Source organism: Perognathus longimembris, chromosome 3 (genome assembly GCF_023159225.1).
Source record: "Perognathus longimembris pacificus isolate PPM17 chromosome 3, ASM2315922v1, whole genome shotgun sequence".
Classification (NCBI taxonomy): Eukaryota; Metazoa; Chordata; class Mammalia; order Rodentia; family Heteromyidae; genus Perognathus; species Perognathus longimembris.
This window is the reverse complement of record NC_063163.1, coordinates 72,126,791-72,145,072: the sequence shown is the minus strand read 5'-3', so window position 1 is coordinate 72,145,072 and position 18,282 is coordinate 72,126,791. Positions and strand designations below refer to the sequence as shown.

The 18,282-nt window shown below is 55.9% G+C and overlaps 2 protein-coding genes across 2 annotated transcripts; both read right to left on the bottom strand.

Moving 5' to 3' along the window:
* Positions 1-415: 415 nt before the first annotated feature.
* On the bottom strand, positions 416-2,318 carry Icam4 (intercellular adhesion molecule 4 (Landsteiner-Wiener blood group)). Its single transcript, XM_048342301.1, has 3 exons — positions 1,139-2,318; positions 719-1,024; positions 416-606 (listed from the first exon to the last, which is right to left on the bottom strand). Exons 1-3 carry the CDS (start codon positions 1,521-1,523, stop codon positions 488-490), a joined length of 810 nt encoding a protein of 269 aa, XP_048198258.1. The 5' UTR covers positions 1,524-2,318; the 3' UTR covers positions 416-487.
* A 910-nt stretch (positions 2,319-3,228) lies between these two features.
* On the bottom strand, positions 3,229-13,133 carry Icam1 (intercellular adhesion molecule 1). Its single transcript, XM_048342261.1, has 7 exons — positions 12,936-13,133; positions 9,786-10,052; positions 6,378-6,683; positions 5,786-6,073; positions 5,094-5,348; positions 4,699-4,947; positions 3,229-4,079 (listed from the first exon to the last, which is right to left on the bottom strand). The coding sequence occupies exons 1-7, from the start codon at positions 12,994-12,996 to the stop codon at positions 3,862-3,864; spliced, it is 1,644 nt and encodes a 547-aa protein (XP_048198218.1). The 5' UTR covers positions 12,997-13,133; the 3' UTR covers positions 3,229-3,861.
* Between the last annotated feature and the right edge of the window lie 5,149 nt (positions 13,134-18,282).

The window sequence follows — 18,282 nt, the reverse complement described above, 5'->3', positions numbered from 1 at the left end:
GGAACTTTGCTACTGGGGCTGGCTTCGAACCGTGATCCTCAGATCTCAGCCTCCTGAGTAACTAGGATTATATAGGCCACCAGTGCCCAGCCAACGTGGATCTTGATGGATAAATCACAGGTGCCTTGAGAGTAACAGAGACTTTAGGAAAAGCAGAGCCCAAAATTAAGAAGACTACGTGTGGGGCTCCAGTGGCTCACGTGTGGGGCTCCAGTGGCTCCAGTGTCATTCTGGTTCCTCAGGAGGCTAAGATCTGAAGATGTTAGCTCGAGGCCAGGCAGGGCAACAAAGTCCAGGAGTCTCTTATCTCCTGTTACCCACCAATAAGCTTGAGTGGAAAAAGCTCAGGGACTGAACCCAAGCCCTGAGTTCAAACCCAGCACAAAAATAAACAAACACACAAAGGAGAGGAAGCCACTGGACACCAAGACTTTATTGATGGGAGGGGCCAAGTTCTTCCCCTCAGCTGGCCTAGAACACCTCTCCTCTAGGCCTGCGGCTGCATAGCCAGGTACTTGCGCAGGGAGGCAGCTCCCACGCCAAGAAGGAGTCCCACCGTGACGAGAATGGAAGTGGAGGCCAAGGCTATGGAGGTGGGGCTCCAAGCTGAAGATCCGAGGTGAGAATTAGGAACAAAGTGCAAGTGGGGACTGTACCAGGTTGACCCCAGCCATGGCCTCCTTCCCTGCCCCCCAAGGCTCCGCGTGGGGGGCCTCACCGAGGAAGGTCAGCATGACCCGGGCTGAGTTGCTTCGGATCACCAAGCCGTCGAGATTGAGGCGCGCGTGGCATGTCAAGGGTTGCCAGAGGTCCTGGGGCCCAGCGCGCACCACGTGGGTCAAAGTAACATTGGCCAGATCCAACCCCTGGAAGCGCTCCAGGCTCTCGAAGTAGATGACGCGGCCGCCACGCCGGAGGGTCACCACCAGGAAGCCCACGGGGAACACGTGCGTCACGTGGCAGCGCAGGGTGTACTGGCGGCCCACGAGGACCGCAGGCTCCAGGACCACGCTGCGGGGCCGCTCTAAGGCAGGGCAGAGGGGGAGCCCCCTAGCACCACCGCCAGCCACCCTCCTCCGCCCGCCTCGCTCCCTCCCTCCCCCCAAGCCTTCCCGGGCCTTGAACCCTGGACCCTCACTGTATGCGTTGATCGTGGCCGTCGCCTCTCGAGTCTGTCCCGCGCAGGTGACGAGGCAGTCCACGCTGGAGCTCCAGGCTCGCACCTCCAGCAGTTGGTACAGTACCCAGCCGGGACCCCTGAGAGCCTGGCCCTGCCTCAGCGGGGTGCGCAGGCTGGATGTCGCCGGCAGGGGGCAACTGTGGCTGCAGTTCAGCCACACCGAGTCCCCGGGTGGCACAGCCACCAGCTCTGGGGTTAAACGCACCCAGAATGGCACCGAGGTCCCCGAGGGTGCAGGGGGGCCAACACCATACACCTGCCCATCCTGGAGGTCCTGGAGGTTTCCTTCTCCCGGGTGGGCGGCCACCAGCAAAAGAGGGAGCCACAGAAACGCAGGCCACATGGCCGAGAGCCTGCACTGAGGGGCCCAGAGCCAGGGAGCCGCAGCTGGCTCTGGAGATAAAGAGGCCTGGAGCCCCACCTTTTCAAACCCGCCCAGAACCGGAGGCCCCTAAGAGGTACAGGAACGACACCCCGCCCCCACTCCAGATCCTGTGTTCAACAAAAAATTATTGCAATTTCCTGGGCCAAGTGTGTTTCCTTTCCCCAAATGTATATATTTTTTAAATCCTAGATTTGGGATGGCAGCCTCAGGGTTGGGCCAGCCAGCAGCCTTGGCTTAGAGAAGGAAGTGAGCCATCAAGGTCCTCCACCAAGTAGCTTAGAAAGAACTGGAACGGATGTGACACCTGCCCCCAAGCTGAGGCTGATAAAAAGCTTTATTGGCACCAAGGACATTTCCAGAGCTGGGATGGGGGTGCTCCGTACTGGGAGGGGGGCATGCCCACCCCAACTGCTTGAGGATCCCATTGATTTGGGAAGTGGAGTCACAGCGTTCTTCTGAAGCTGGGTCTGCCTGAGATGGAAATGGGCAAGATCAGGTGGAGCACCTGAGTTAGGCCGGTTCCTGGGACTCCATACTTGAGCTGCTGAGCAGTGGGCATGCATGTTTAGACATTGTGAATGCTGGCACTGAGGCGTGTGGGTGAGGAAGATGGCTGGAAGTGCAAGGGCTGGGAAACGAGGCACAGGAAAGGCTCTGGAAATGGTCACTGAACATGTCCACACAGTGCTTTCATGTCTAACTTGTGTGTGTGCCAAAACGGGGGCCTGAACTCAAGGTCTTGCACTTTCACTAAGCTTTTTCACTCAAGGCTGACATTCTACCACTTGGGCCACAGCTCCACTTTCAGCTTTTTGATGTTTCACTGGAGATAAGAGTCTCAAGGACTTTCCTGTCCAGGATGGCTTTGAACTGTGATCCTCAGATCTCACCCTTGAGTAGCTAGGATGCCAGGTGTGAGCACCACAGTACCTGGCCTGATTTTTAAGAAAGGAAAGGAAAAAGCAGCTTGTCCCAAGCAGCTTAGTCAATGGAAAGAGAATCCCAGCCCCACATGATCTCTTTTTTCTTTTTGTCAGTCCTAGGGCACTGTGCCTGAGCTCCTTTGCTCCAAGTTAGAGCTATAGTACTTTTGAGCCACAACTCCATTTCCGGCTTTTTGATGGTTCATTGGAGATAAGAGTCTCATGTACTTTCCTGCCTGGACTGTCTTTGAACCACCATCTTCCGATCTCAGCCTCCTGAATAGCTAGGATTCCAGGCCTGAGCCACTGGTACCAGGCTTGTTACTTTTTTGTTTGTTTTTGCCAGTCCTGGGGCTTGGACTCAGGGCTTGAGCACTGTCCCTGGCTTCCTTTTGCTCAAGGCTAGCACTCTGCCACTTGAGCCACAGCGCCACTTCTGGCCATTTTCTGTATATGTGGTCCTGGGGAATTGAACCCAGGGCCTCATGTATACAAGGCAAGCACTCTTGCCACTGGGCCATATCCCCAGCCCCTGGGCTTGATTTTTTTTTTTTTTTTGGCCAGTCCTGGGCCTTGGACTCAGGGCCTGAGCACTGTCCCTGGCTTCTTCCCGCTCAAGGCTAGCACTCTGCCACTTGAGCCACAGCGCCGCTTCTGGCCGTTTTCTGTATATGTGGTGCTGGGGAATCGAACCTAGGGCCTCGTGTATCCGAGGCAGGCACTCTTGCCACTAGGCTATATCCCCAGCCCCTTGATTTTTTTTTTTTTAAACCAGATCCTCTTGTGCAGTTGCAGCACAGTCAATACAACTGGACTTGGCCAACTCTGACAAACTGGGTGTTCTATCAAGGCAGGAATCAGTGTTACTTTTGTACATCTTTCTAGCCTCCATGGAAGGTACTCAATAAATAGTAAGAAAAATATTTAAAAATAATAAATACATTATCGTGGAGATCTGAGAACAAGTCAACAGACAGCAGGGCCCAAGCTGGCACAGGTCGGAGGAAAGCTGGACATCTGAGGTTCCACTTGGGGTCATTTCTGCCCTTGGGCCACAGGGCCTTAGGACATGCAATAGAAGGTGATTACAGTGTTTCCTGGCTTCAGGGCCCACGTGGCCATATTTGCATTATTTCCAGCTCCATCTCTCCTTCCGTCTGCCCAGGTCAAGTTTCCAGGTCTGGTCCCAATCCTGACTTCTTTTGGCTCAGTCTCACAGCTACAGATTATCTGTGCAGCCTTGAGGGCCCAAGGGGTGCTGCTCTCTTGACTCCAAATGCGGCCTGCATCATGAGGCCACGGCCCCTGGCCTCTGTCACCCTGAGGAGTCGCTATGACTAAGTGACCACACACGTCCACCATTTTGTTCAATTCTATGGCATGGCAGCTGTGCAGGGGGTCCCTGGGGTGGGCGGGGTGCACAGGGGCGGGGCTTGCACGTTCAGTTTCATGGCGCAGGCCTCCCGAGCCTTTTGCAGCTTGTACTTCTTGATCTTTCGCTGTCGGTTGTACAGGTAAGCGCCAATGGCCACAGTGCCCAAGATCAGTCCAACGGTCACCAGGATGATGACCACTAAGTTGTTCTGGTTGTCTGCAGGGAGAAGGCAGATTAAGGATGAGGAGAGGGAAGCAGGCCTCACGGCCCTACCCGTGCCCAGCTCTACACCCTAAGATACTTGTTATGGGGTCCAAGGGAGGGGAATCCCCATCCCTCCAAGAGTCCACCACTCAGAGATCGTTTCAAGCAAAAAGATGGGTTTAGTGGGGAAGCATAAAGCAAACTGACCAGCCAGGGACATAGCACATACTCGGAGCTGCCACTGTGACCCCGAGCAGTCCTCAAATTAGAGTTTATAAAGGCAAAAGCGTGGGCTGGGAATGTGGCCTAGTGGTATACATGAAGCCATGGGTTCGATTCTTCAGTACCACATATACCACATATATAGAAAAAGCTGGAATTGGCGCTGTAGCTCAAGTGGCAGAGTGCTAGCTTTGAGCACAAAGAAGCCAGGGACAGTGCTCAGGCCCGGAGTTCAAGACCTAGGACTGGCAAAAAAAAAAAGGCAAAAGTGTATCACAGATGTAGGGGGTTGACACAGGGTAGAGCAAGCAACAAACAAGTCAAGCAAGCCGTTTACAGAAGCAGAATTTTGGGGTCAGGTTGACCTAATCAAGATGGAGTCAGCTTTGCTCCCTACAACAATACTCACAGCTCACTCTCAGGACCACCTCGCGGATGACCTCCCCTCGAGAGCTCACTGCCCGACACAGGTAGGTGCCAGCCTGCTCTCGCTTGACCGGCCTCACGTCTCCGGTGGGCAGCGGAGCGCCATCGTGTATCCGATTACAGCTCAGCTGAGGGGCTGGATTCCCCCTCGCTTGGCAGATCAGAGTCTGATGAGACCCCTCTTCCCAAGTCCAGTTGCCCAAGCAGTCTCTCTCATCTAGTCGGGGGCCATCTGGGAGAGAAAGAAATGCAAGATGAAGGGCAGAAGTCTGGGACAAGGACATGCCTCTCCATCTAAGACTGGAGGGCCAGGACTGGCGGAAGCTTAGGGGTTGGGCCCCGGAGGGCAGGGCTCCTTGACTCAGCCGACCCACTCACACAGAACACGGAGCTCCACGGTGCGGTTCTTGTACAACACCTGCCCGGACACTTCCAGGCCAGCAGAGCAGGAGAAGCGACGCCCATGATCCTCGGCGCTGGCGTTCACCTGAAGCTGGGCCTTGGAGGACGGTGGCTTGGCTGGGGCGCTGCTCAGGGTCACCCAAGCTCCAGCTAGGGCCTCACAGGACACCATCACCAGGTTCCCTTCCGACACTTCGGGCTCACTCAGGGTCAGGTTGGGACCGGGGAAGCCTGGAGGTGGGGCACACGGTGAGCCCCTCCCCTGGTCCTGGGCACTCTTCCCTACTGAAAACCCTAATTCTGGCCACAGATCCTGCTCCAGCCATAGCCGCACCCACAACGCCACGCCCAAGATTCAAGCCCGCCCCACGAAAAATCCGCCACTTCCAGGCCACGCCCCCACGGGAAGCCCACTGTGGTGCAGACTCTGCCAATCCAGGCTCCAGATAGTCAGACTCCGCCCTGTGTCCCCGCCCACTCCACAGACCACACCTCCATAGAGGCCTGCCCAATCAGACTGTGCTTCCCGGGGAGCCCCGCCCTGTCCCAGATCATGCTTCCAGGAAGCCCCGCCTGCTCTAGACCATGCCACCCAATTCAGGCCACACCTCCAGGAAAGCCCGCCCCTGTCTAAACCACGCCTCCACCAAAGCCCCGCCCCTCCTTACTGTAGATGGTCAGAGTCTGCTGGGTCTGCCGCCTCTGGGTCCCCAGACTGACCATACACAGCAGGTTCTGGGGGCCCTCCAGGTCTGCTGTTGCCTCGATAGTGGCCATGGCAGACACGGAGTCCCTGCTGTAGGTGGTGGTGAAGCTCAGCCTCTGACTGCCCAGCTCCAGGTGTATCTGGGCCTCGGAGGCCGGGAACAGTCCATCCAGAAAGCAACCCACGGGCTGCAGGGTGCCAGTCTCCACGACCCTGGGCATGGAAAGTTGCGGGGAATTCATCGGCAGGACTGGGGAGAAAAGACGGGCATGATCAGAGACCTTTGCTGCAACCTGCTCACTTGCTTTCTGGAAGATTCTCCTCCCTGGAGATCTAAGGCCTGGGTCACCCTTGTCACATGGACTCTTTAAGGAGGGTCAGTTTCCCCCACATGATCCTGCAGCTTATCCCATGGCCAAAGACATATTCCTTCCAGAAAACTTCTACAATCCAAGCATAACTTCTGAGTATCCCCATCTAGGACCCCTACCTTCAACCCAGGAAGATTGTCCCCCACCCCTCCCTTCCAAGCCCATCCTTTCCCAAGGCCTCACTGAAGGTTTGGAGCCGCCTGGGGGCCGAGGTGTTCTGGAACAGCCCTAGCCCGTGTGGCCGCAGGTCCAGTTCCGTGGCACAGGAGAAATTGGCACCATGATCGCTTCTGCTGGCCAGCACCGTGGCTGTGACCACTGCCGGGTCCCCCAGCACAGGCTGCCGGCTCAGCTCCTCCTCCCCGCGGAGCAGCACCAAGGTGAGCTGGGCCCGAGGCTCCCCACCAGTCACCAGGCAGCTCAGGGTGAGGTTCTGGCCCACCGGATGCCAGAGGGGCAAGGGGGCCAGCTCCACGGTCTCTGGGAACCCTGAAAGGGGAAGGGGGGAGTAAGTCCTCTAAATATGCCAAGCCTCCTTGCTGCAGACAGGCCACACCTGTCTGGGAACTTAGCTTTCTTCTTCAAGCAGAACACACCACCTAAGCATACAGGAATGCTAAGAGCTTCACGGAAAACCGGTGAGTGGGCTCCCAGTGTTTGTCCAGGAAAGCAACACATTCTTAGTTCACTGACACAGTGTTTGACAAGTAGAAAAGAATCTGGAAACTGGTCCAAAAAAAAATCTAAGCTCAGTCCACAAGGCATGAATTTAGAAAAGAAACTGGAAGGCTGAGCATGGTGGTTCACACCTGTGATCCCAGCTACACATACACACACACACAAAGACACTTGAGGGTTGGCTTGGAGATTGATGGTAGAGCACTTGCCTAGTGAGTGTAAAGGCTCTGGGTTCTATATCAGCACTATATACACACAAGCCCTGAACTGTTACCCAATAATGCCAAAGAGGAAAAAATGGAGAACCAGAGAAACTGTATGGCATTCCCAGCTCGTATGGCTGTCTTTGTGTGACTTGGCCTCTCTGAGCCTGTTTCCTGAGCTGTAAAATAGGGCTACGAGAGGTAGAAATAGAATTAATCCACTTAACATGTTCAGGAACCAGGTGCTTCAGGCTCACGCCTGTAATCTGAGCTACTCAGGAGGCTGAGATTTGAGGACTGTGGTTTGAAGTCAACCAAGGCAGCAAAGTCCATGAGACTGGCACACACAAAAAGCTGCCAAGACAATTCTCAGATGTCCAGTGCCAAAGTCTAACCATTTTCTATCAGGTGTAGCAGGTAGAATTTGAGGTCCCTTAAACCTCCACCCTACAAATGAGACCCAGCAGCCCTGAATTCAGTTCCCTGTATTATGTAAGACATAGTAAATTGGGGGGGGGGGGGTTGTGATCTCTCTCAGCTGCTCTTTGACCCTGGACCTTCAGTCCTGCACCAAATCTCACTCAATTTTTCAAATATTTGTCCGCTCCTCCTCTTTTGGATCCTGCCACAGTCAACCATAGCCTGGAACATTTCACAGTCAGAGGCTGTTGGGCTGTGTGTGTCTGTGTGCCTGTGTGTGTGCGCGCACTACCCACACACACATACATGCACTCGAGCTTACTGGGTGCTGGTTGAACCCAGCCTGGGTGTTGTTCCTGAGCTTTTTTGCTCAAGGTTAGCACTCTACCACTTGAGCCACATGTCCTCCACTTTCCCTTTTCACTGATTAATTGGAGATAAGAGCCTCATAGAGTTCCTCCCCAGATTGGCTTTGAACTAGAACCCTCAGATCTCAGCCCCCTGAGTAGCTAGGATTACAGGCAGGAGCCACTGGCACCTGGCTACCTTTATAGATTTTGATCCTCAACATTTGTTCCTAGTTTGTTTTGTTGTGATTCAAGGTATTTTTAGTTTTTGCTTTGGTAACTTACTTTCCCAGTTCAAAATCCCCAATATCGGGGCTGGGGATATAGCCTAGTGGCAAGAGTGCCTGCCTCGGATACACGAGGCCCTAGGTTCGATTCCCCAGCACCACATATACAGAAAACGGCCAGAAGCGGCGCTGTGGCTCAAGTGGCAGAGTGCTATCCTTGAGCGGGAAGAAGCCAGGGACAGTGCTCAGGCCCTGAGTTCAAGGCCCAGGACTGGCCCCCCCAAAAAAATCCCCAATATCATTATTTCGTTCTTTTTTTTTTTTTTTTGCCAGTCCTGAGCCTTGAACTCAGGGCCTGAGCACTGTCCTTGGCTTCTTTTTGCTCAAGGCTAGCACTCTGCCACTTGAGCCACAGCGCCACTTCTGGCCATTTTCTGTATATGTGGTGCTGGGGAATTGAACCCAGGGCTTCATGTATACGAGGCAAGCACTCTTGCCACTAGGCCATATCCCCAGCCCCTATTTTGTTCTTTCTTTCCGCGTGTGCGTGTGTGTGTGTGTGTGTGTGTGTGTGATGGCTGTGGGGCTTGTCCTTGAGCCTCTTTGTGCTCAAGGCTAGTGCTCTACCACTTGAGCCACAGCGCCACTTCTGGCTGTTTTCTGTATATGTGGTGCTGGGGAATTGAACCCAGGGCCTCATGTATACGAGGCAAGCACTCTTTGCCACTAGGCCATATCCCCAGCCCCATTTCCAGTTTTTGAGTGGTTCATTGGAGATTAGAGTCTCACAGACACTTTTCTGCCTCAAACTGTGATCCTCAGATTTCAGCCTCCTGAGTAGCTAGGATTACAGGCTTGAGGCACCAGTGCCTGGCTTTTATTTTTCCTTTTGACATGGTTTCTTGCTGTGTTGCCTAGGCTTGTCTCCAACTCTTGAAGTCCAACTATCCTCTGTCTCAGCCTCCCAAGTAGCTGAGACTGCAGGCAGAATTTATTATTCTTTCTTCTTTTTCATCTCAGGCTCCTATATTTATATCTTCCCCCAACCTGTCCCCCGCTGTTCCCTAATAGAGCAAGGGGCATGCCCCTTAGACTTGACTTCATTTCTTTCTAAGTCATCTCACTCACCTAGGAACTCATTCTCTCCTGGCAAGAGGTGTGTCCTTCTTCTTTTATACAGCTGTATACTATTCCCCATATGCTGAAACCACTGATCATCTCACTGGCCCTCAACAGCAGAGTGGTTGATAAAGTTACAGCCTTGAAACCAAACTGCAATGTGGCTGGGAGACAGAACTGCGGTGGGGGTGTGGTCCAGTGGCAGGGTTATAGCTCCTTGGCTCCTTGGTGGAGGCATGGCTTAGTTTGGGGGTGTGGTCCCAAGATGGAAGCATAGCTCATTGGCCCTGTGGTGGGGGCGTGGCTCGGTATGAGGGCGTTGCCCAGGGGTAGAGGTGTAGCTTTGTAGCACAGATTAGCATAGCATGAAGCTTGCTATGGACCTCCAGCAACACACACACACACCCACACACACACACACAGTGTAGCTGTGGCAAACCTCATGAGGTCTGAAGTAGCTTCTAAATGATCAGGGAACTGACTTTCCACAGGTATGTCTGCCAGCCTTTAGTCCCTGCGAACCTCTGCCCCATCCCCTCCCACCCCGGCTTTCCAAGTCCTGTCCCCCAGGCTTCCCACCCCCATCCAGCAACTCACAGTACACAGTGATGGTGGCCTGCGACGACACCTGGGCCCCGTCACAGGCAGCAAAACATATGGGGCTGCTCGTCTTCAGGATTTCGCTCAGTTTAAACACCGTCCAGTTGTCCCCCGAGGCCAGCTCCACCTTTGGCAATGGCGTCTCCAGGCCCAGGTTACCAGGCTTTGCACAAGGGGCGCTACAGTTGAGCTCAATGGACCCCCCTCGGGGCAGGATGGCCTCTTGGGGGAGTACCGAGGTGGATCCCTGGGCACCGCAGGGCCCTGAAACAAAACAAGACAGACACAGCTGTTAATATGACAGGATTGGACTGGCTGCTGGCACACAGCCTTGAACCGGACCAACAGACAGTCATCAGCAAACAAGATAATTAATAACGGATGTTAAAAAGAGCTCTGGAAAAAAAATAACGGGGTGAGAGAAAGAGAAGCTTATGGCTTAGTGACAGCCTTGAACAGAGACCTGAGTGATGGGAGAGGGCTGGACTTGCAGAGAAGGGGGAAGTGGATTTCAAGCAAAAGAAAATCACATGCAAAGGTCCTGAGGCAGGATAGTGGGAGTCTAGAGAACAAATGGGGAAGGGAGGAAATGAGCCAAGAGGGGTCACGTAGGCGGTGCTGGCCAGGGCGAAGAGCCGTCCCTTAGGGTGAGGAGTGGCTCTTTGGTACTGTCTGCCCGGTATATGCCAAGCCCCTGGGTTCCATTCCTAGCAATGTAGCAAAAAATAGCCGGAAAAGTCTGTCTAAACCCACCCTGGCCACTCCCCCCAAATTCCTTGTCCTTAGATGACACGGAGACTGGATGTTCCTCAAGGGGGAGTCTAGAAACATCCATGTTTCACAGAACGAAAGAGGTGGGATCTCTATTGTGCCAGCGATCCAATAGTTGTTTCCTCATACACACACACACACACACACACGCACAATTGTGACCAACATAGTTTTTACTAAAAGTGGCTAGAAGGCATTTCTCAAGCAGCTTCTTCTTTCACAAAACGTACGTGAGGCCAGGGAAGGGCTTCAGCTCTAGTTCCTGCGGGGGCCACAGTGGCTGCGACAAACCATTTCAAGAGCTGTTCTTAAACCCTCTGCCAACAGATGGGGGGAAAGCACCTGACAGAACCCCAGAAAATCCAGCTTCTTGCATTCCTGAAAACTGAGGTTTTAGGTTTATCTAGTCATTATAGATACTGACACAACTTGAGTAGTTTATGTCCTGGGGCTGCCATTCCTCATGGTTGTTTTTTTTTTTTGGGGGGGGATGCCAGTCCTAGGATTTGAACTCAGGACCTGAGCCCTGTCCCTGAGTGTTTATGCTCAAGGCTAGCACTCTATTATAACTTGAGCCCCAGCTCCAATTCTGGCTTTTGGGGGGTTAATTTGAAGATAACGACTCTCACAGACTTTCCTGCCCAGACTGGCTTCAAACCTCAATCCTCAAATCTCAGCCTTCTAAGTAGCCAGGATTCCAGGTGTGAGCTATGGCACTGGCTAAGAGCTGCTACAGAAATCAGGTCACCAACTGGAGATGAGCGGTAAGGAATGATCAAGTAGACGAAAGAAAGGAGGCAGAGACCTCAACAGATGAGATCAGAGTTTATTCATCTGAAGAGGGGGCGTCAAGTACCAGTGGGCAGAGTTGGAGATACAGAAAACATGGAAATGAGGAGTCCAGAGTTTCAAAGCTCAAACAAGGACATGAAATCAGGAAGTTGGCAAAGGCTCCCTACCCCAGGCCATGCATAGCTTTCAGACAGGTGAGGATTTTCAGAAAATTGCTTCAAGGCCAAGACTTCCAAGAACAGCGGGGAAGGTGGGGGGTGGGGGACAGAGGACCCTGAAGGGAACACAGTGAAGATTCCTGTTCCCATCAACTGCTCCCCTTTCTCTAGCTGGGCGGTTGTGGGGAGGGCAGGCTTGGGGTGTCCTGGGATGCCCCACGTCTTAGCTTTCAGCCCATGATTAAGTCAGTTGCTTCTGGAATTCCCCTGCCTGGACTTCCCCAAGGGTAGAGGCCGAGTGCCTGTACTTGGGGACCCACTCTGCCCTGTGGCTTAGCATGGGGTGAACCAAGTCCTGGGGTCAGTTGCTGTGTGGTGAGATCACTCAATGCCTACGGGTGGGGGTGGGGGCAGGGGTTGTTCTGGCCTCATAACGTTCCTCAACTAAGAGCTGAGAAACTGAGAGGACAAGGCGCTGGCATGCCTGGCACGGTGGCTCAAAACGTGGGATCTAAGCAGGGCTGTGGGGGCGCGGCGGCCCACCTGTCATCCCAGCTACTCTGGAGGCTGAGAGCTGAGGATTGTGGTTTGAAGCCAGCCTGTGCAGGAACGTCTGTGAGACTTTATCTCCCATTAATCACAGAAAAAGCCAGAAGTGGCACTGTGGCTCAAGTGGTAGAGTGCTGGCCTTGAGCAAAAGGAGCATAAGACAGCGCCCAAGTCCTTGAGTTCAAGCCCAGGGATTGGCTAAAAAACAAATAAAAGTGCAATCTACAGCTCCAGACCTCCCCTATTACAAGGGAAGAATCCAACTCAGAGCTGGTAGTGTTTAAGTTGCTCCTCCCACACCCTCTTCCCATAACAGCTGCAGAGATCGTGATGCACCTTCATGGCCAGTCCGGGGTCAGGGGGATGGGGGTGGGGGGAAAAGGGAGACTGGGGTGTGGGGGGCAAGGGGATGGGGTGTGTGGGACAGGGAGACAGGGGTGTGGGGGACGGGGTTGTGGGGGACAGGGGTGTAGGGGTCAGGGGAACTGGGATGTGGGGGGCAAGGGAATGGAGATGTGGGGGGCAAGGGAACAGGGCTGTGGGGGACTGGGGTGGGGGGCAAGGGGACGTGGGTGGAGGGGACTGGAGGGCAAGAGGACAGGGGAGAGGGGAATTTGGGGGGAAAGAGAATGGGGGTGGGGGGACAGGGGTATGGGGTCTGATGTGTGGGGGACAGTGGGATGGGGGACAGTGGGACGGGGTGGGGGGGACAAAGGAACAGGGGTGGGGGGGACGGGGGTGTGGAGGGCAAGGGAACGGGGGTGAGGGGGACGGGGGTTGGGGGGCAGAGGGGCTGGGGTGTGGGGGACCAGGGGCACGGGGATGTGTGGGATGCGGGGGATGCGGTTTCATAGCTCTCGGATCTGGGAGCGCTCACCTGGAAGCAGGGCAGCAGTGATCAGCGCCAGGATCAGTGGCTGGGGGCCGGCGGGAGCCATCGGAGCGCTGCGGGCGGCTGCGGGGTCAGCGCTGACCGCGTCCCGCTGCTCCCTCCTTTATAGCGCCGGGCCGAGGGGCGGTCCCGGTGCCTTCCCGGAAACCTCGCGCCTTCCCCTCCGGAACGAGGCCGGCATTTCCGGACGAGAAGTGCCAGGCCTCCGGGGGTCCTGCCCGACGCCCCCATGTGCCGCCCCGGAGTTTCCTTCCGAACTGAAGCAAGCGGGAGGGGGGACGGGAGCCGGGGAGGAGAGGGGAGGCGGCGGGATCCCCCCGCGACCCGGACCCGGGGTCCACCCCGAGCCCTCCGCCCCGGACCCGGACATGTCACCGCCCCCTTGCACCCCAGCTGTCCCCCGCGTCCATTGCGCAGCAGGGGAAACTGAGGCCGCGCGGTTTGGAGAGGTCAGAACCCGGGTCTGGATGACGCCCCCAACGCGCGTGCACACGCGCACACACACACACGCACACACGGGCTTTGTTTTCCGGGGTGCAGCCCCCGGATCGCTTGGGGTGCGCCCTCCCTCGCAGAAGGCCCGGTGCCCGCCCGGTGTGGGAGACTTCCCGAGAAGCGGTGCGGGCAGGTTGGGACACTTGCCGGCCGCGTGCCGGGACCCGGTGACTCGGTACCCCCACCCCGCCCGCCCCACGGCGCCCCCGCAGTCCCGCTTCCGCTTTCGGCCCCGGGGGTGGGGGCTGGGGTGGGGGAGGGGCGTCTTGGTAGCTGGGAGGGGGGACAGAAAAAAGGAAGTCCCACGGTGGTGTGGCCTGGAGCCCCGCCGCTGCTGTCCCACGCTCCCCGGTTCAAACTGAGGCAGAACTGAGACGTGGGCCCCAGGGGAAGAAGCGGGGGCGCTGAAAACCCTACCTTCCGGGGGAAACTGAGGCAGAGCTGAGCTGTGGACGCCACACAGTAAAGAAAGAGGACGCTGTTAATTCTATGACCCGTAGGGAAACTGAGGCAGCCCTAGGGAAGATGTGAGCCGGCGCTCCTGAAGCTCCCACGTCGGGGTTGGGGGGGACCTTGGGGCTGCAGGCCGCCTCTGAGGCTTCCTGTTGTGCGACGCCAGGGCGGCTGCCATGGAGACCTCCGAGGGGCCGGGAGGTCGCGCTGCAGCCGGGGAAGGGAGGGTCCCGGCTGCGCGGTGCTTCCTGCGGCCACCGCCGGCCCACGGCCCCGCCCCTCGCCCCGCGCCCCCTCCCCGTGTCCCGGGCCCCCGCCCCGCGTCCCCCACCCCGCGCCCCGCGTCCCCCACCCCGCGCCCCGGCCCCCGCCCCGCGCCCCCTCCTCGCATCCTGGGGCCCGCCCCGCGCCTCAGGCCCCGCGCCCCCTCCCCTCGTCCTGGGCCCGCGCCCCCGCCCCTCGCCCCGCGCCTCAGGCCCCGCGCCCCCGCCCTGCGCCGCGCCCCCCGCGTCCCGCGCCCGCCCAGCGCCTCGCCCCCCCCCCCCCCCGACCCCGCGCCTTGCGGCTCCGGGTTATTCCCAAGGAATTTCCACGGGGATCTTTGTTTCTTGGGGGGCTCTGGGACCGGGGCGGAACTGCCTCCCTGCCCCGGAATGGCCTTGGGTAAAGTCGCTGGGAAAACACTGGGGACCTGCCGGCCGCGACGGCCCGGGGAAGCCCGGGTCTCACCTCCCCGCCCCGCCGAAGGAGGCGGATCTCCCCCGGCTCCGACCCAGTCGGCGCGGCTCCGGTCTCCGCGCGGCTCGCCGGCGCCCCCGCGCGGCCATGCGGCGCACCTGCGGCTGGAGGCTAAGCGGGGGACCCGACCTGAGGAGGCCAGAGTCTCAAGTGTGCCTGTGTTAGTGTGTGTGTGAGAGTGTGTCCACTCGCCAGTCCTAGGGCTTGAACTCGGAGCCTGGGCGCTGTCCCTGAGCTCTTTTGCTGAAGGCTAGTTCTCCACTACTCGAGCCACACAGCTCCACGTCCAGTTTTTGAGTGGCTAATTGGAGATCATCACCGGCAGTTCTGTGTCTGGATTGACTTCGAACCACAATCCTCAGAACTCAGCCTCCTGAGTAGCTAGGATTACAAACCAGCCTGAGCCACTAGCACCTGGCTGGTTAATGAACTTTCAGATTACCCTGGTAGACTAAGAATGTGGCATGCGGCTGGGCAGGTGGCTTAGCAGTAGAGGTAGAGTTAGCATGCATGAAGCCCTGGGTTTGATTCCTCAGTACCACATACACAGTAAAAGCCGGAAGTGATGCTGTGGCTCAGGAGGTAGAGTGCTAGCCTTGAGCAAAAGAAGCTCAGGGACAGTGAGCACCCAGGCCCTGAATTCAAGCCCCAGGACTGGCAAAGAAAAAAAAAAAGTCAAAGGTTGAGGGGGGGGTTCCTGAGCCCCTGGAAGGATGGCAAGCCCCTTCCTGAGTGGGGTGATAATGGGGGCCAGGCTGGAGGGGGGGCATCTCCCAGGCTGGCAATGCCCAGCCCTAAGCCACAGCCTGGAGGAAGGGCCAGGCTTCCTCCCTGGTGCCAGGCAGTCTCGGGCTGGCCACAGGACGGGCTACTGGGGGTCCATGCAATTAGCAGCTCTTTTCTCGCCACACTCTGGGACTGCTTGCAGGTTCCTATACCTGAAATACTTTTCCATTCAGTCCTTTATTTGTGTGGTACCCTTCCTGGGATTTGAACCCAAGGCCTGAGCACAGTCCCCTGAGCTCCTCGGCTCAAGGCTTGCACTTTACCACTTTTAGCCACAGCGCCACTTCTGAGCGCCACTTTCTGTATCATTGGAAATGAGACTCATAGGCTGGTTTTGAACTCAGATCCTCAGGTTTTTGCCTCCGGAGTAGCAGGGACTACAGGCATGAGTCACCAGGGCCTGGTTGTCCTTTTATTTAAGTGGGTTGTAGGGGTGGTTCACATTCTCCATCCTCTTGCCTCGGCCTCCCCAGCCCAGGGATTACAAATGTACACCGCAGCACACAGCACAAGCGTCCTAATTATTATTCTCAATGCCGAGCTCAGCACATGCTGCCATGTTTTGGATCTCATGCGTTGTAATTCTCTTGGTGTTCACCGCTCAACTCCCAGAGGCCCCAGGGTTTAAGGGAATGGCAGAGGGGAGGAGTGAGGCTGATGGAGAAAGTCGGGGCCGTTGCTGATTGGTCCATCGGGAAGTCAGTTACAGGAGGTGGAGTCTCCAGCTTCCCTCTGCTGGGTCGCGAGGCCTGGGGAAAGGCTGTTCCTGGGTCCCCACACTGAGGGCTGGCCTCCAGCGTTCCATGTGACCCTCCGGAGAGGCCGGGATTACCAATGTGAGCGATCCAGCCCAGCTTGCTTTCTTCAATTGGGTTAGGGATGTGGGTTTAACCCAGAACATGATAGATCCTGTCTCAAAATTAACAAGCTGCCCATCCCTGGCTCACATTTGTCATCTTAGCTACTTGGGTAGCTGAGATCCCCAGCATCAAGGTTCAAAATCAACCCTGGGCAAAAGAATCTGAGAGATTCCATCTCAACAAAAGCTGGGTATGGCTGCACCACCATCATCCTAGCTACAACATGTAATATAGGAGCATGATCATCTCAAGAGACCCGCAGACAGCCAGGTGCTGGTGGCTCACTCCTGTAATCCCAGCTACTCAGGAGGCTGAGACCTAAGGATTGGAGTTTGAAGCCAGCCCAGGCAGGAAGTCTGTGAGACACTTGTTCAGAAAACTACTCAGAGGCTCAATGACAGAGCCCAGGTTCTGAGACTGGCAAAAAAGAAAAAAGCCGGAGGTATGGCTTTGTGGTAGAACAAAAAGTGATTGTCAGCAAAATACCAGAGGCAAGGAGACAGATGTAGATTTTTTTTTTCCCCTCAGAGAATCAACTCTGCCAACATCCGACTTTGACTTCTAGTCATGTAGACAGGAGACAGTCCAGCTGGTGGTACTATTTGTTTTTATTTTTTGCAGGTCCTGGAGCTTGAACTCAGGGCCTGAGCACTATCCCTGAGCTCCTTTTACTTAAGGCTAGTGCTCTGCCACTTGAACCACAGTGCCACTTCCAGCTTTTTCTGTGATTTAATTGGTGATGAGTCTCACAGACTTTCCTGCCTGGGCTGGCTTCAAACTCCAATCCTTAGGTCTCAGCCTCCTGAGTAGCTAGGATGACAGGCGTGAGCCACCTCTGCTGGACTTGGGTGTTTCAATTTATCACAGCAGTCCTCATCACCCATCTGCTCTATCAGCGGCCCTGCATACATCCCATAATTGCTTCTGGGGTACTGGGTTGGGAACCCAGGAACTTGGACTCTACCCTTTAAGCTACACCTCCAGTTTCCAATTATTATTCTTTGAAACAGGGTCACTGGGTTATTCAAAACTCACACACTCCTATCTCAGCTTCATGCTGGCTCCATGGGAAGAGAAGAAACCTTCTAGCTATGTCATTTGTTCCTTCTGATACTTTGGGCATCTGGACACAGCTGTGGGGGTTCCGGTATGGAGAAATGCGTTGTGACACATTCTTTGGAAATCTGTATGCGCATGGACTCTGGTTTCCTGAAAGTTCTCATGTGCTTGAGAATGTGTCCATGGGCGTAGCAGTGACCAGGCAGGCTGGGTCTTCCTCTGGGCTGTGGTGCCTCCATGGGCCCACCGCCCTGCGGCCACTCCCACAGCTCCTGTAACCTGGCTGTTTCACTTAGCTGTGAGTTTCGGGAGCAAGCCTGCATTCCAGGGATGCCCCCAGCCCCAGGGCTGGGCAGAGGGCAGCACGAAGCATGGTGGCTGCCCTGGCAGCTACACACGTGGGAGGAGCAGTTCCAGCCAGCTTCATTTCTATACTTATCCTCGGGCTTGAACTCAGGGCCTGGGCACTGTCTCTGAGCTGCTTTTGCTCAACGCCACTTCTGGCTTTTTCTGTGTGCGTGGTGCTGAGGAATCGAACCCAGGGCTTCATGTGTGCTCTTGCTCTGTAGCACAGGCTGGTCCCAAGCTCACTAAGCTCCCGTGATCCTCCGGTCTCAGTCTCCTAGGAAGCTGCACACCACTGTGAGCTACTCAGGAGGCTGAGGTCTGAGGACTGTGGTTCAAAGCCAGCCTGGGCAGGAAAGTCTGTGATAATCTTATCTCCAGTGCACCACCAGAAAACTGAAAGAGTGGCACTGTGGCTCAAAGTAGTAGAGTGCTAGCTTTGGGCAAAAGAGCTCAAGGACAGCTCCCAGATCCTGAGTTCAAGCCCTTCAACTGACAATAACTCAATTAAAAATGACACGTTCGGGGCTGGGGATATGGCCTAGTGGCAAGAGCGCTTGCCTCATATACATGAAGTCCTCAGTTCGATTCCCCAG

Coding starts and splice junctions, on each gene's coding strand:
- Icam4 (XM_048342301.1), bottom strand. CDS start 1,523: ATGTGGCCTGCGTTTCTGTGGCTCCCTCTTTTGCTGGTGGCCGCCCAC. Junction 1,025..1,138: donor GGCCACGATCAACGCATACA/GTGAGGGTCCAG, acceptor GCCCTGCCTTAG/AGCGGCCCCGCAGCGTGGTC. Junction 607..718: donor GGTCATGCTGACCTTCCTCG/GTGAGGCCCCCC, acceptor TCGGATCTTCAG/CTTGGAGCCCCACCTCCATA.
- Icam1 (XM_048342261.1), bottom strand. CDS start 12,996: ATGGCTCCCGCCGGCCCCCAGCCACTGATCCTGGCGCTGATCACTGCT. Junction 5,349..5,785: donor GCAGACTCTGACCATCTACA/GTAAGGAGGGGC, acceptor CCCCACCTCCAG/GCTTCCCCGGTCCCAACCTG. Junction 4,948..5,093: donor CGTGGAGCTCCGTGTTCTGT/GTGAGTGGGTCG, acceptor TTTCTCTCCCAG/ATGGCCCCCGACTAGATGAG.